We start from the raw sequence: 17914 nt of genomic DNA, 5'->3' as shown, positions 1-17914 counted from the left end.
AGAGTCCTGTGTCTCAGATCTAATAAAGATTTGTATCAGCATTGGAAACCTTTGGAACTAACTTTTCTATTATTTTGGGAAGGAAATCATTCTTCTTGCTGCCATAATTTAAAAAATAACACATGTTCTTCTTTGATTAGTATTGACTTTGTAAGAAAGAAGAATAAAAGAAAATGAATAAAAAATATTCTGCCTCAAATCCAAAAATGCTTTTTTTTGCTGAGCTTAATATTTCCAATATGAGATTTTTCTATTGTTAAATGAACCCTGTAACTGTACTATTAATAAAATGAATAGATTAATTTGAAAGATACATATACAAAAAAGAATACATTTTACAGAAAGAAAAACTTCAGTAAAATCTGTACAGATTTGACTAGATCTTACTCAGAATCTAACTAAATCACTGAACTGAACATATACCTCAGCACTGATACACAAAGTAGGCGTCTCAGCAGCTATTAAAAAGCAATCTAGTTTTTATTTTTATAGCTAAACAGTCTGAAACTACTAATGGTCAACACATGAGACAGCACCCAGCAAAGTCAGAGAAAACCAAGGAACAAACCACCCACCCCTGTCATCAGGACCCCTGCTGCTGTGTTTGAGAGATGAGAGTCCTGTGCCTGCTCCTGCTGCTGCCAGAAGCTGGGGGCCTTCAAGTGGGTACTTAGTGGAGCTGCAGGCAGCTAAAAATCAGGACTTGGAATCCCCAGAGTACTCTCGGCTAGCACTCTACTGTGTGCTCTTGTTTAAAACATCCCCCTGTGGCTGGGTTAGAGGCCCAGTTAGTGGTGTCTGGAATCTAATAAAATGTGGGTGTACCCATTAGGATCTGGGATTTTGCCTTGGGTTGCCAAAGCTGTTTACTCTTTATCTGCAAGATTCTTCTCTACAGTTTCCAGTTGCGGGTATCTATGAACAGTGTCAAGCGTGGCATAAACTGGCACAGATTGTCCTTTAATGACCATTTGCAACTGGAACATAAGCCTGTTTTTGCAAACCAATTTCTGTAGAATACAGCAGACAGTGTATTTAGCACTTTGAAAAACGCAAAGAACATGATAGGAATGAAAGTGCTAGGAAAGAGTGATCAATATTATATACATGCTATATTTTTATCTGGCAGATACTTAGCCTGATATATGATTATAGCAGAACAAAACCAGAGAAAAAGGAAGTTAAGCTCTTCTCATTGCTCAAGTATTCAGTTTATATTCCCCCTTCAACTGCTTAAATAACACCAAAAAAGAAAAACCTGGTGAATCAATACAATTACAGTAACTTTTGTATAAAGTAGAATCAAAAGTTTATATATCAGGACAGTATTTGACATCAGTAAATGAGGACTAGTGGGTGCAAACTAGTCAGCTCTGTTTCATCAATACAGGCTGTGTTTTCAATTAAAATAAGTCAAACATTACTAATCAAATTGCTTCCTTAAGAAAACAAACCCAGAAATGTGCTTTTTTTTTTTTATTTAAAGAGTGATATAATTAAGCAATAAGAGAGAGAAAAAGGTGTTAGTGTGAGATAATATATAACTCAAGGGCATTTTCACCTGGGAAACATGCTATCTAGCAATACTGATACTTTTAGAGTGTTTTATTGTGATTCAGAAAATGGCATCCCTCATAGAGGAAAGAATAAAGAATTAGCTACACAAGGCAGCAACAAGCTGTCTATAGCTGAAGTTACATTTAAGGTAGAACCTGTTAACGTCAAAGTATACATTAACGAGAAGAAAATGAGTTATGGGAGAGCAGAACTTGGAACAAATGCTATGTAATATGAGTATATATTCATTCGCAGCACATGTTAACTCTAGAAGTGTAGTACTGTGATTTATGAATGGTATTCTCAAATTTAGTGCTCCCACTTAAACCATGCTGCTGGTTGCTTCCCCTTACCTCCTCCCCTGTGTGGGTGGCTGGAGAGAAGAATTGAAGGCACAAAAGGTTATCATGGGTTAAGATAAGAAAAATTTACTGGAAAGAGCAAAGAGACAAGAAAACAAACAGTAACAGCAACAATATTAATAACAAAAGTGTACAAAAGAGGGAGTGGTTCACATGCAAGAATGCGAACTGCAGAGCCTGTGATCTGACCACAGCCATGCCACCCTGACCACCAGAGAGCTCTTCCTTCCCTGCAAAACCTTACAAGCTACTATACAAAAGAAAGCCTAACAAGTGTCTTAAAATCTCTTTCAGTTAAGGAATACATGGGATAAAATATGAAGGATTAAAACAAAATCGAACACTAACATTAATTAAAAATTGCACCAAACCCCATGTATCTTATGCCCTGTCATCAATGCAAATGATATGAAGAGTTTTCATATGAAATAAAATCAAGAACAAGCCTGATATGGTTAGAAGTCCTGCCTATCCATGCATCATGTTAAACATTGACCTTTATCTGTATGTTGTGTGGCTTTTAAAAATAAATAGACAAAGGCTCCTTCATTATTAAAGACGTACTTGCAATAGCTAGTTCAGCACTCTAAAAATCAGTAAATTATTAAGGCTGAATCTTCTCATGTGAAGTAAAATAAAAAATTTCCTCTCATTATTCAATTACGTTTATTTAATATCTTGAATATTGTATTCCTCTTGTAAATGCACCAAAAAAACCCCCAAAAAACTAGTGCTGTCTAAGGCATACTAGCATAACCTATGGCTTATAAGTGAGGCTTGAATTTAAGTCTCTTGGATTTTTTGTCATTGGCTACCCATTCTCTCTTTGTGGCAGCAGGCTATCCATTTGGCCTCTCTGACTGCTACCGTAGTTATGAAGTGAACTGTGTATTCACTTTGTCCCAGTAGTACTAGGTGACTCAGTGTTGCTGGAGTTCTTTCACACACAGTGGTGCAAATTGTCATTCAATTAAATTATTTTCTCTAATTCTTTGCTGGTAACTTTGTAAGTTTCACATCTTTAGAAGATAACACACTTTAAACAATGCATATCTGTGACAAACTGAGCATTGTTGTTTCCCTTGCTGAAAAGATTTTTTGATCAGTGATCATATTTCTGTGAAATCATACTTCTTGTGCCATAGACAGGTAACCAGGCTTGATGGAGGTGACCGCATCAGTCAAAACCAAGACAAAAACAGGTCCTTCAAATAGTATGTCCCTCAATAACCTTGTCCTACTTGTTTGTACATACCCACTTATTTCTCTTTTTGCATTGTTTTCAGCATAGTTACCTAACTGGCATCTAAGACACTCTGTGTCTGCTGCCCCAGAGACCTGTCCTCTCTCAGCTTCCCTGCACAGAGAGAGGAGGGAGCACAGCTGCTAGACAGTTCTGATTTTTACATATGTGACTTGAGTTATTAGCATTTGTCTAGGTTTCCTTGTGAAAGCATCAAACAAAGGAAGTGTTTTTGATGAAGGGAGGGAATATTATCATGTTACTAATGCCTCTGGTAAAACAAACATTTCATGCCAAAATAGCCTGAATGTTTCATCTTTATACATAAAGATGTGAGATGTCCATTTTAGACCACAGCTGCTTCAGTTCACATAGCACAGGAAGCTACTTGAGACAATCATGACACCTTCCTAAGCAATATGAAGAGTTTTTACATATCCGTTTCACCTGTGAGGAGTAGCAAAGATGCAATTGAGTATAAAAATCTACAGTATTGTATAGAGAAGTTTTTTTATGTTAGAATACCTCTAGATGGTTATAGTTTTACTACAACTTTGCATGGTTACTGACCTTAGAAAGAGTAAAGAAATAGACTTTAGGTTTCTTTAGCACTTGAAATTGAGGTTTGTTTGCTGTAAGTCTCAGCATATGTCATGGCTGAGAATTTGTCATGGCTCAGCATATGTCATGGCTGAAGAATTTGAGCCGTATTTCAGTATTTTTGTCAACCACTTCCTGAAACTTTTGAAACATTTTTACTGACCATAATGGAGTTACTTTGGATTTTTCCATTTCAACTGAAACAGAGAACGGTTTTATAATATTCTCTTTGCTTTCACAGTCAATAAATAGAAATTACTTCTAAGCATAGCTCCAGAGTTAAAAATATGCTTGAAATTAAAGCTCAAAAGGACATGATCAAAACTGCCAAAATACTAATTCACTCTTACTCTTCTTTTAGAAAAAAAAAATCTTTTAGAAATGAAATTCCAGATACTTTCCAAATGTTTTCGTCCCCACTGTATGTAGCTCACTGTCTGGAAACTTATACAGTAGTTACAGGAGGTGTGATTTTTCAAATATATTTTACAAATCGTATTTGCTATATAAAATTGCAAAAAGTGTTAGCTTTTCAAGGCTCATCTGTTTTCTTTACTACATGGTAGGAGGAGAGATGACTCATGATCAACAGAGAGGCAAGATATGAGATAAGCGGAGCTATCACTGCTATAGTTATAGTGTTTATATTGCACAGTAAGAATATCTGTGAATTTAGTTTATGTTAAAATGCAAATAGCATGTTATTAAAGATATAGGGTTGACTATAAATTTCGACTCATTCTGATAATCATTGACAAAATAACACCTTAAGAGAAAAAGGCAGATGTGATTGCCCTTTATTATCTTCTTATTTTGTCTTTATTGTCTAAAACTATCAACTGACTTTCTATGGGTGCTCGCTGTAGCAGATCCTATGACACTGTCCTCTGGTCTTGTCAAAGAGAGTATGGAATCATAGCATAATGAGGCACATCCATCTTAGTTCTGTACAAACCTTCTACATCTACTTAACTTAGAAGAATTATCCATTAAGAGCCTTTCTGATGCTATATGCGGCAAATCAGTTTTCTGCTGGGAATCGTTTTCACAGCCACACTCTTTCAAGAGAATTTTTTTGACTTTGCCCTTATCAGGAAGTACTGAAATACTGCATTTTTGTTTTATTGTTTTAATATTATACTTCCATTAGAAACTGTCCTATGAGTCAGAAAGATGAAGCTGAAAAATTCTGTTTGTTTTATGCTAAAAAAAAAAGGTTTTGCCCCTGTTGAATCACATATTTTGATAGCATTAAAGGAAAGTATTTTTTAATTTTTCAGTTTGTGCAAAGCTTTGATGTTGGTGTTGAGGTTCCACTTCATATCAAAATGAAGTTTGAGAGCCTCAGAATTTGCTGCAAGGTAAGAAATGCTGGTGTCCCATGAGTTTGGTTATGACTAGTGTAGCATCTTTTCAAGGATGCACTTATGACTGGGGTAGCTCAGAGAATTACAGAAGTCAGGGCTTTATCGAGCAACCACAGAATATGATCAACACAGAAAATATTAATTATTTAGTTAAATTGTCACATCAGAAATGCTGATTGTAAGGTACTTAGCAGAAGGACTTGCCATTCCAATGTGTTTGAATAGCAATTTGTATAAGATGCTGCCTATACTAAAATTACTGAATGATTTCTGCAACATGAAACAGCAGAATAACTTCCACCTCTGCCAGATCTTCCTTCACTGATATGCTTGGTTTGGTGATCATCATCTTTACTAAGTTTAGAGTACAGCAAATTTAGGCAGCACTAAAGGATTACATGATTGTATTTGCTTTATATGTATCAATAGTTACTTGTGGGTGCTTCATCTTAAGAACCTGTACTTAGAGCTGTAATTTTCCTGTTTTCTCAGTGCACATGTATTCTTGCTTGATAAAAAACTTGTCTGCCTTTGTTAGCTTACTTGCTAAAAAGAAGGAAACACTAACTAGAAAGGATATCTTTCATAATGGAAGCTAAATGGTAATTTTAAACATGTGAGAAGGAAAAAATGCTGAAATTTAAAGTATATTAACAGTAGTGAAAACTTGTTGCTTTCTTTCCTTGAGATAGTCATTTCTAGAAGCATAACATGGAAAGAGAACCTCATTATATTAGTAAGAAATGTGGACATCAGTTTTAAACTTGAATCTATAGATATTTTTTATATACTCACCTAAACCAGTATACAATCATTTTCTTAAAAAAACCCCAAAAATTAGAAGCATGGAAATATGTTCCAACCACAATTGCTTAAAACCACAGAATGCTTGTGTTCCTGAAATGGCTGAAGTGGTTGAAGACATACTCTCTGCAAAGCCAATAGAAGATGAGTTTTGTGAACTTTTGATGAACAAAGTCTTCTGATATTTCCTGGCTGGTTTGAATTGCTCTGTGATTGTGTGCTGCATAACAAATAGACCGGTCCTCCTTCGCTTGAGACCAGCATGTTTCACTGACTGTTAACGTGGCACAAAGCAGACCACTGGAAGCATTTGCTAGCCCAAAAACTTTACAGAGTAGTTGCAAATCATAGTTACAAGTCATTGCTGTGAATGCCATGCAGTGGGCTCCGCTGAGCCTGTGGAAGGGGTCAACACTGCCAGTTTGGCAGCAGTAAAGGCATCAACAGGGTATCTATGAGGAAACAAAGAAGGTTATGTGTAAGCATGAGCCTGTATTCCCATCCATTGGACAGTATTTGTTGAAAACAGTGCTATGGCCGGCATTTATTTGTATATTGGTATTAGATGGGAGCCCAGTTTTATGCAGGGTCAGTTAGAACTAGCATAATAGAAAGGAGGACTAAAACAGCCTAGTATATATTTAGTTTCTTAGTATAAACCTTCCTCATGCAAATTGAAGCTGAAATTGGAAGGGGATAAACTACTTAAGTCTTCCCTCCTTATGACCTGTATCCATCATGTTTTGCATCAAGGAAATCTCTCACCAGTCATATTACCACTACTCCCTTTCCCCTGTATTTTGGAGAGGAGAGTGGCGCCGTTCCCAGGCTATCAAACCTACTGCCATAATCAGGCTATTTGCTAGTCCAGGGACAAGCATCCTTTGCTGCTTTTCACCAACTTCTTCTTATCTGACAATAAGGTAGCAGGAGAATTGTATTAATTGCTGGTGCCAGATCAAACAGGATATATTTATTTCACTGACATATCTTTATTCTTTCCTGGGCCTCAACATAGGGCTTGTCTGCTTTTACCTTCCACTAATAAACAGAGCAGTCCTGCTACTGAGTATCTATTTACTTTATATTTCTTTACTGATCCTGCCTTTATTTTCTCAAGAGAGGGTATATTATCTGTTCCTGAGTCTGCAATCAATGGTTAAGGAAGAAATGGTGGCCATCAACATTTTTACATAAAATATGTACAGGTTCTTATGGAGACACCAAAATCCAAATAAATGGAAAGAAGAGGGACAGAACTGGTTTGGATAGGTATGTGAAGAGTTATGTATACGTTTCCTCACCGAGGGTGATTTTACATCTTGATACTATTTATTCTTACTCTGACAATATAAACAGCAAAGACACAACAAGTGCTAAAAGTAGTATTCATGTCACTGCATACTCCTAGGCAACTGTATGAACTTCATTTTTCTCTGCATTTGTGAAAAGGGAAAAAAATAATGAGCTACATCCTCGTTTTCACAAAGAGCTTTTGTACTCATGAGTTTAAGCCATAAAAGACCCATCCTGTGTTCACAGTAAGACACCATCAGTTCTTAGCTGTTTTATCAGAAAGAAATAAAACATTGAAACGTACAGTAAAATATCAGGACAAATAGAATCCAGACTCCAGGACATGCACTATTATGAGTGAGAGAGTGAGTGAGTGAGTGACTTACAGGTTGTTGATCTTTTCAAAATGCGTCTCTGTCCTCTAACCTCCAAATCCACCACACAGCATGGGGACCTATTATATTTACTGGTGAAATAAATACCAAAGGTCACATCATGGGCTACTGGTCCAGCATTGTTCAGAATAATGTCTCTTTTATCATTCTTCTACTTGATAATGGATGGCTGAAAATTGCTCTCTCCAACTTTTTCATGTAAACTTACAAGTGCTTCCCATGAGCCAGTGGATTATCAATGAGCCAGTATATCAAATGGTAGCTCTGAACATAATGAATGTGAGGGTAGGGATGGAAGAAAATAGGACGTTTTTGCAGAGATTGTTTCTTTGTCCAAGTTCCAAGAGACATTCCTAAGATGGAGACATTAGTGATGTCTCTATGGTCATTGCCTGATACCGATGGAAAGCAAAGTACTTTGCTTCTAAGACATATTTGATTGATGTGGTACCAAGTTACTTGTCAAAGCAGAAAAGTTGCTTTTGAATTCTTATAAAAATGTCATAGACAAAAAGCCAATACTGGCTGCAGGGCTGCAAATAATATCTTACAAATACTGATGTGAATGTCCCTAGGGAAACACAGCAGTGAGGGAATGAACTTAGTAAACTGAAGCATATAGAAATTTATTGTCTCTAAGTTTTACTTCTTGGTTTGCTAAATTTATTGTGATTGATGGGAGCATAATCTATGAAATGACTGGCATATACAGTCACTTGTATGAGCATGTACCATACTTCAATTTTCAAAATTTTAGATAGAAATATGGTACTTATTATGGATAGTATGATTAAGTTTATTTTTAACCCAAGAGCTGTTGATTGCATCTTAAAGTGGTAATTCATGTCTATCTCAATTTTTGATAAATCTCCATTGATGGATAAATCATGTTAGAGAATTTCAAATGTCAACAGAACTTATATTTCAATGAATACTTGGGAATTATCCTCAACAGCTAAAATATTTTGCCTTTATTGTGACAAGGGGCTTGAGGTGCATATGTAAAGTACTACCATGAGAAGAACTATGAGATTTTTATGTCTTTGAGAAGTCATATCTGTTTCAGATAGTTGTGCAGCACAATTATTGACATTTAGAATAAATTAATTCATAATCTCTGAATAGTGATGAAAGACTGCAAATGCAAAATATGCTGAATTTGGTACAAGTACTGAGGTTGGAGCAAAGGTTAGTTTTGTTTCTAACACAGTTCATTCCATAGTATATGATGTGATTTTTTTTATTCCAAGCAACTGAGCATAATAAAGTCTTGAAACAATCCCTTATTTTGGTAAAAGCTGAATGGAATTAGATTTTCAGTCAGACTAATGCTCCAAAGTATAGGTATTTACAATTTGAATAAATTAATTTCTTTTCCCTTTTGAAAATGTAGCCCTGCAGCAGATCTTTGAAGTGTAAACTCTAAGACATAGTAGTATTAAAATAATCATGGATCTGGAAGAAATAGCACAAAAACATCCAGCACAGCTTAATCAAAAATAGAAATTCATTTGAACTTTCTGTGGTCTATTGAATATTAAAACATTTCATATTTCAAATAGAAAAAAAAAAAAGAAGCCTTGAGCAAAGTTCTGATCATAGTTACTGACATTTCTGGTGTAACACTTGAATATTAGGATTAAAGTTGAAAGTTTCTACTCAACTTCAACAAACTTTCTTGTATCTTATATTTTGCATTTATTACTATTAGCTGAAAAATAGCTGACCTGTATTAGAGGACATAGAACAATGGGAACAAAAACTAAAAACCCCAGATGACTACTTTGGCCAAACAAAGTATTTTTGTTTTGTAATTTCTTGGCATTTTGGAATGTAATTCATGTTATGAGACTTTCTGTTATAGCCTGTGTCCCCATGCTGGGTTGTATCTCTGAAGTATTTTGTGAAACTGCTGTGTTGTAGAATTTTTTTATTGGGGTTTCCCATTGGAGATGTTTCTGTATGTGTGAGAATGGCTGGGTAATAGCAAATTCTTGGGAAACTTTTGGTTCAGGAGCTTTTGCAGAGCATCACGTTATGCTGTTGTACTTAACATCACTAAATCTTTCTGAAGGATGTCTTTTAGTCAAAACAACTAAATTAAACAGCTTGGGTTATTCAGGAAATCTGCGCTTATCAAAGGGGATTTTTTTTGGACATCAATTTTCAGAACCTTAAGCAAAGAGAACAGCAAGAGCATGAGTCACTGAAAGAGTGTTTTGAAACAGCGACAGTGGAAAAACCCATTTTCAAACCAACTGTATAAATTAACTACTATTGTGTAGGAACACTTTGTGAGGAAGTGCGTTGACATTGTTGCTGGGCAAATGTCAAAACTGCAAGTCACTGTGTCGCCACTGACTTTCTTCATGGAGTAAAAATCACAAGTCAAGTCTTGTATTATAATATATTTATTCCCGTTACCCCTGAATTAGTACTTCAGGATTTTCCCCTTTGAAAATCCTCCATGAATCTAAAGTGTCTAGCAGAAATTACATTGCTGCCTCACTTCCTTCCATTACCATCTGTGTGTGGGTGTCTTCGGGGGGCAGTATGGCAAGAATTAGAAGCAGCATTTCAGAAGGGAAATATAGTATTTCTTAGTGATATTAAAGTGGAAATATGAAAAAAAAATCATTACTTGAAGCATGGTGAGGAGTCTCATAAAGCTTTTTTGTTGAACTTGGAGGGTATTTGGTTTTACACACTATTTTCAAACTGCTGATATAAAAAAATAAGAAAGTAAAAATATTTGTTGTGGCAGAGATAATCTCAGGCAGCTTTTACTGTGTTGAAAATATTATCAAAGTGCTACGTTCAAACACTTACTGGTATGTGTATGAGAGAAAGATCATATTATGCTTAACAATCTACCTGTTTTCTATACAAAGTTTTCAGGAAGATATGGTGAAATATCTAGTAGATCTAAAAAGAAAGTTAGGCGAACTATTTATGGCAAGTAGCAAATTTTTCCCACAAGAATATGTTGTCAGTTTTCCTGAAATAATCTTGGATCAATTTTTCAGAGTGAAAGTTCAAGATAGTTAAGACAACAGTGATGTTACTGTTTCCCTTTTACACTTTATTTCAGGAACCGGAGGTCAAACTTGGTATTCTAGTCACTTATCCATTTCCTTCTTGGCTTTTCTTGAGGGAGGCTGTACTAGATTTTTATACTACTTAATTTTTATAAACAACATCACTCTTGTCTTGCAAATGTTTAGCATGGAGCAATGTTCTTCAGCAAGATGCTAAACTCTAGTGCTTAATGTAAGAGCATTGGGATTACAGGGGTCTCATCTGTGGTTACTGGTGTGTTGCCAATTATGCACAACTAGTGTCATCTGTAAAACAGTCACTTGTGGCTGTGGAGGAGATCTAAGCAGAGGATGTCTTTTGGGAAGCTTTAAAGATAAACGTTGCTGGAATGGAACAGCAGTTCCTTTTACTGGAGAAGACAGGGACCTGTGTAGATTGGCACTATTAAATTAAAGAGTGGGCACAGATACACAGCCGTGGTTGATTATCCTTTTAGTTTTTATATGAACCAGATTTCTGCTCTGAAGCTTGGTTATGAGACAGGGTATGACTGCAGGATTTACATTACTGTAATTTGTTGGTCACCATCACTGAATGATTTCTCATAGGTGTGGAAGTGGAAGAGATTTTTACATTTTTTATTAACTCTTTCATAATATGGAAGTAGCTGAATTTTCCTCTCTGAAGCAGAAAGTCTTCAAAGTGCCAAGCAATACGTTGTTCTTCACAAGCTTAGGCTAACCAGAATTACGGATCCTTTCAGCCCTTCTAGGTTTGAGTATTTCTGACTGTTACAGCATGGAATGAAAGAGTCCAGCTCAAAAGGAGTAGGATGATTCATTTGAGGGTTTTATTTCTGCAAATTTCTGTATCCACTTTCACCTGGGGAAAAAAAAGTATATTGTAGCTTATATTGTTTTAAAACTAGAAAACTGTAATTACTTTTGTACTTGAGTAGTTTCATTAAAATATGTCATATTCCCTGTACTCTTACTATTATTCAGAAGAGATTTTTAAACCTGCAGCTGGGTACAAGCTTCCTTGAGGTGCAAGGGCACTCAAACAAATGCATGGTCCATCTCCAGTCATAATAAGTCAAAAAAGTTTATAATTTGTTTTCATCAGTAATTTTAAGAAGCAAGTGGCAGATACATGCATGCAGAATTCATGCACAAATTGTGCTTCTGAGAGAAAGAAAAGAAATTGTAAAATGTCCATGCTGATATGACAGTGGCAATATATGCTATGGTTTATCATGAAAACTTCAAGGAGAATGCAGATCATCTTGTCCCATTCACCAGTGAAAGCCCTTTCTCAAAGAGTCCTACTTTCATTTAGAGAAAAATTTTTGTGCAAAACCAGCTAGTGATGAGAACCTAATAGGCCACTGGCCTTTACAATCACCCTGCTCATCTGATCCAGTTTATGTGTTTCCAATATCTGAATCAGTGGTGAGAAATTAAATTGCACATTATAATTTTTTTCAGTCATGACCAAGGATTTTGAAGTGTGTGTCAGAGACTAAACTTAATTTCCTGATGTATCACCATGAAGTAATGTGACAAAGCGGTGGCGTTGAAGACTGGGGTTAAAATGACACAATTCCCTCCTCTTCCAGTATATGAAAGAAAGGAGAAACAGGGGAAATGCAGTACTATTTTCTTAGTAATTTAAAACTAATAGTCTTGCTGTCTTAAATTTAGACACTGATAATTTCTAGAGTAATGTTATTAAGTTTTCCATACCGTGAGCTGCCCTGCAAAAAGTTCTCCAGATTCTCCAGGCCAGGTGGTGGTGAAGGGCTGAAGGTGAGCCAGCCAAGCAAGAGGCTCCCCCAAGGGAGCTCTCAGATGATCCACTGCTGCTTTTCAGGGAACAAGCATGCACCCAACATACCCAGCTGCCCAGTTTCCACAGTGCAGGGCAAACATCACAATGGCTTCTTTTGCTCTTGAGAGCTCAGATGGCAAAAGTCTTGATTTTCAACAGCAAAATCCTCTCTCGTGGTATCAGTAACACAGAGGAGTTTACTGTGTCACTTTCTCTCTTCATCATCTGTAAATATTCTGAGGTCTAAAAGTAAAAAGAAGAATATGTTTTAGTTACTAAAACAAGACATTAACAGTAACAGACTATTTTTTTGCAAGGTTGAACCTGTCTATGAAGTAAGAAATCATTGGGTTAAATTTCTCAGTGGTCTCCTGGTTTGTGATTCTGATTAATAAAATATACTTTCTTGCAACTGTGTCTTCGTCAGCTAAATATGTTTTTGAATTTTGAAAAAGATAGGGCATTTCAAATTTTGCTTTTCTTTTGCAGTAGTACCATTACATCTTTTTTTATTTTTTTTTTTGGTCATGGCTCATACATCTATACATAGCAAAAATTGGATCTATAATTCCCATGATATTTTCTATAGATCAGAACCCACACCTTTTGGAAACGTACTTTATAAGGACTTGTTTAAAATAAGGTGTTTGTTCTTGAAAGCTAACTTGAGCGTTGCCCTGGCCTTTTCGGGTTTGACTTAGAAATTAACATTGCAGAGTTCATAGAACATGCTTTCCTCAAAAATATTTTCTTAAGATACTGTGATGGCTTCAGGAACTGCTGGTTTGGACCATTTCATTTAAAATTAATCACTTGTGGAGTTTTCAGCAAGTACATTTCACAAAGGACATGCTTGAGTTTTATTTGTTTGTGTATGAACGTAGACATACTTTTGCCTATTTCTTTAAAGGAGTTGCAAGTCTGTTTTATTTTTGAACTTGAGTAAGATCTTGTGAATTTTACTGGGTAGGTGCTGACATTTAAGGAGTCTCGCTGTTGGCTTTCAGGCTCTGTGTCTAAAAAAACCCCATTTTTGAAGGTTTTATGCTTGTGCTAGCTTTAATTTATTATTACAAGTTATCACTTTGCCTTGTCCAGTGCTATTTGAATTAAAAATTGGTATGAAAATTGAAGGTTCTTCTGGGATTTCAAAATTCAGTTGGCAATTTGACTTCTGCACCCTACAGTTTTAATAGCCATCTTGCCTTTTAGCTTCTTATTGGAAGTGAGGCAGGGAAACCTGGAGAACTTACCTTGAGAATCTGCATTGAAAATATTATTACTGGGGCTTTGTTGTCACACATTAAACAGTATAAAAAACTGAATATCTGACACAGCCACCATTTTCTAGTTTGGATTGCTGAAGTTTTCCTTTCCAGAAGAGTCCAATACCAAGGTAGTGGCTCCATGAAATTTATATCATCTGATGAGATTGTCTTTTTGATGGATTCCTGGCAATAAGATAGATTCAGGTTTGAAAGTTAAAGATTTTTCATCCTATAAGTATTAGTTCTTTTTTACAAATAATGAAGTTTATAGTCTTGAATCATAATTCCTATAGATGTGAAGTGTGGTATATGAAAAATGACATGAATTTACTGATCACCAGGTTTTTCAAAGCTAGAACTCATGGGAAATATTGTTTTCTTGTTTTCACCTGTATTGATGCCTTGCTTTTCTTCCCCTAAGATAAGAAAATAGAATAATAGTTTTGCTTTTAGAAACACATTTGCATAAGTAATAAATCTTAGAAAAGGGCACAGGAATGATTGAATGAAACCATCTTGTTGATTAGACATTAAAAGTGGTAGCTAAAAGAACACCCAGCAAGCTTTACAAGATAATACCTTTATTATTCTTTTAGGACTAGTTTTGGCCCAAAGATCTCCCAAAGAAATATGAACTGATAAATTTTTCCCTTGTGATATGACCAATTACTTTCAACTTTGTTTTACTGGAAGAACCTTCACACTAAAAGGAGAGTGTTCATGTTGATGCTTATTCGTCTGGGCTTTCGTCATTAAAGTCATGCATCTGAAATCATCAGCATTTGAATAAAATAGCTGACTTAAGGTGCTGTTCAGGCTTTCAAGTGCCAAGGAAGTGGCTTCAGTGTAAAATGTGAATAGAGCAGCAATGAACTTTCAGAATCAGGTGGTGCAGTTGTTATGAAACCCCACTTCCCGCTATTAGTTGTAATAGCCAAAAGACAGTGCAACATATGGAGGCGAAATTTCTGATGTGTAGACCATGTACGCAAATGTGATACCAGGAGCTGAGGACTGAGGAATATGGCATGTCACTGTAGGAGAGTTTTCAAAAGAAGCAAAAAGGAAAGAAGTATTTGAAGGTGAGATAAATATAATAGGAAATTTCTTCCTATACGCTACCTCAGAGATTTGAAGGAAGACAAAGTTAAGAATCAGTATTCAGAAGTGTCATAATGTTTTTCAAATTTTTTTCTCTGATCTTTGAAGATTTAGGAAAATATTTAGGGCTTACTGACTTATCTAGTCAGCTGACATAAAAATATAGCTTTGCTTGGAACTGCATCATTAAGTTTTGTCTTACACTAAGCTAAAATTCTTCCTTCAGCATTGGCCTTGCAAAGTTCATATGTATAAATAAGGGACTGAAATTGTATTTATAAAAATACATAAAAATAGAATGAAAATAGAGTATTTTGAGGTAGGAATATCTGTCTGAAACATTTTGTACTCCTCCAACAGCATGCAAATGTAAATTGCCTCATTTAAGGAATAAAGCCATGTAAATGCTATGAGAAATGGTGCCACTGGAGTTTAATAACTATCAAAATTTAGACATGTAACATAATAATGAAAATGTCTGCTCTGGAGATGCTTGTAAAATCTACACAGATTTTCACTGCTATGTAATCAATTTAGTAATGCATACACACACAGTTATGATATTATCAACAAGGCTTTGTAAAATACATGATGAAGCTATTCACTATGTGTAATAAAAAAAAAAAGCTACAGAACTATATTCTTTAAAATTAAGAAAGCAAGGAGAAGTAAATTTCCTTTCTTCTCTGAAATGCCTTTTTAAAGTATCATTTTCATTGCCGTAGGAAAACCAAAGGAAATGCACTATGCAAAGTACAGAAAGAAATTTGAATCTAGGGAGAGACGGGAAATCCATTCCATATTCTAATGTTATGTATTACTGTACATTCAAGAGATTTTATTGTTTTGATTTAGTTTATATTTGTGGAAGTTTTGTAGATTTTTATGATTGTTTTAAATTTAAGGTTTATAGAAGAATTTCATTATTAGGTTTGCTGGGAAATGGCTGAGCATCATAAATATTGATTCTATAAGGAAATATTACATGACATCTCTCTCTATTACACTGCTTGTCTGAACTGGAGCCATCATGAAACACAAAAAACATGCACGTAACATCCTGCCAGTGTTTCACTACATTTTCCCTTTAAGACAATTTTGTTGTTTAAAGTTGTTAAATCGTGAATGTAGGGGTTTTTTTTCATCTGCAGCACTGCTTCATAATTTATATTGTAATTCGTGTTCTCCATGGGTGAAGTTCAACTGTAGCTTTCAATCTGAAAAACAAGGCTTGTGACATAAAGTGTGAAGTGTAATAGAAGTGCATGCCCAAGAGGAGCATATGGGTTAGGTATTAGGAGGTGAGCTTTGAAGGGTACTCAGTGCAAAAAGCAGCAAGAAATTTGGTATGAAAGGTGTTAAGAAGTAAGCAACAGCATTGGACCTAAAAACAAGACAGGAAATTAGATAGAAAGAAATGGATAGGCAGTAAATGAAGGGATATGGAAGAAGAGAGACAGGATTAGTAAGGAAAGAGCTTAAGCACGAAGGGAAAAATGAATTCTGCCAAGAGCTTAGCCATGAGGTGGAGTTTGATACATTGGTAGTACATGTATGGGTAACTGAATATGCTTTTACTGATAACTCATTTTTAAGGGGTGAAAAACTTAATATTAGCTTTATAAAGGGTTTGTTTTGCTGTCTAAATTTTGCAGCAATGTAATTTTTAAAATGCAGACTATTGTTATACACTTAGTGCACTTTTATTACTTTTTCTAAATGTTAACCTAAAGAAAGAATGAATGCTATGTTTCTCTGCTAAAGCAAAGCTAAAAAATAGAAGCTAAAATAAAATAAAACTGTCACAGGATTTTTTTCTAGCCAATCTGAACAAAAAGTGTACATCACTTCCATGGAAGAACAATATGAATTGCCTCAGGATGAAGAATAGGAAGAGAAAACTTACTAATATAAAAATACCTGTTGTTTTGTTTCTAGGTTCAGACATTGTTCAATGGTTAACGAAGAACTTATCTATAGAAGACCCAGGTAATTTGTTTTGTTTTCACGTCTGTAAATTCTAATTTGTTTTTTTAAATTATTGGTCCTGCCTTTGCTTTCCGTTGCAGTGGGAGTGGCCAGGCAGCCTTTGACCAGTATAATTTCAGTAGCAAAACAGACATCCAGACATCATGAAACCTAAGAAACCTTTTCTAAGGATCTGAGGGTTTTGATTATCCATTGTATTGGAGGAGGTGCCAGGAAGAAATATGGTGGACAAGAATGAAAAGAATAGTTACTTTGCTTAGTAGAAAATGCATTCAAGTCTATGATAATTTACTCAGTGTTATGCTAAATAGTTCATTAAACACATGGTGTTTTCTTACAGAATTTTCCAATATATAAAAAATAGATGGAATTAATAAAATATATTCTTGTGTTGTTACTGAATGCTAATCTTAAATTTGGACACTTTTATGGCGTCTTAAATGGAAAGTGAAATGGAAATATAAGTGGTGAGGAAGAACAGTTCGTTGCTTGATCAGCTGGGTTGGGATGTGGAAATAAAGCTTTGGTTTCAAACTCTGCCACAGATTTCCTGTGTGACCAGCAGGAAATACAGATATACACAGTTTTGTGTATATCTGATATTTATTCCCCTGATCTACAAGAATCTTATTACCTGATCAGAGTTTTGGAAATAGAATTTCTGTTTTAGTTTGGGGTTTGTTTGTTGTTTTTTATTTTATTTGATTTTAAAAATGTATTTTTCTGTCATATTAGAAATCAAAGTATGATCATTGTCGAATTCCAGCAAAAGGCAAATCAACATGTTTAAAATAGCTCCTCATTCCTCAAGTCACAATCAATACATAATGTGATATTTACAAGTTCACAACCTTTTGATTTGTTATGTGACAATCACCAAATATTTCTAATTTTATGTAACTTTAAACAGTGTCATGTTTGCTTCCTGAAGATGAAGTGAAGGTTTCCAGAGACCTAAGTGTGCTACTGTATTTCTCAGTTGCCAGCTACAAAACACTCACCTATCTGTATCTGAGTTTGAAAGATTGCTGTTCTGTGTTTATTTGATACAGAAGCTTTAACA

General features: G+C 35.2%; 1 protein-coding gene across 10 annotated transcripts in view; it reads left to right on the top strand.

Annotated features, from left to right (window-relative positions):
- RGS7 (regulator of G protein signaling 7) overlaps positions 1-17914 on the top strand; it is a 261014-nt gene that overhangs the window by 149645 nt on the left and 93455 nt on the right. For all 10 annotated transcript variants that reach the window (XR_003529993.1, XM_027657249.1, XM_027657244.1 and 7 more), the window contains exon 4: positions 16801-16851. Coding sequence is in view for 9 of the 10 variants with exons in the window: in XM_027657249.1 (XP_027513050.1) it covers positions 16801-16851 (51 nt within the window). In the remaining variant the exon portion in view is untranslated. The remainder of the gene's footprint in view (positions 1-16800; positions 16852-17914) is intronic.

The sequence above is a fragment of the Corapipo altera genome, unplaced genomic scaffold, assembly GCF_003945725.1.
Source record: "Corapipo altera isolate COAL_440 unplaced genomic scaffold, ASM394572v1 2c, whole genome shotgun sequence".
Taxonomy (NCBI): Eukaryota; Metazoa; Chordata; class Aves; order Passeriformes; family Pipridae; genus Corapipo; species Corapipo altera.
Note: the sequence above shows the minus strand (reverse complement) of the source record. Positions and strands in the feature narration are given on the sequence as shown.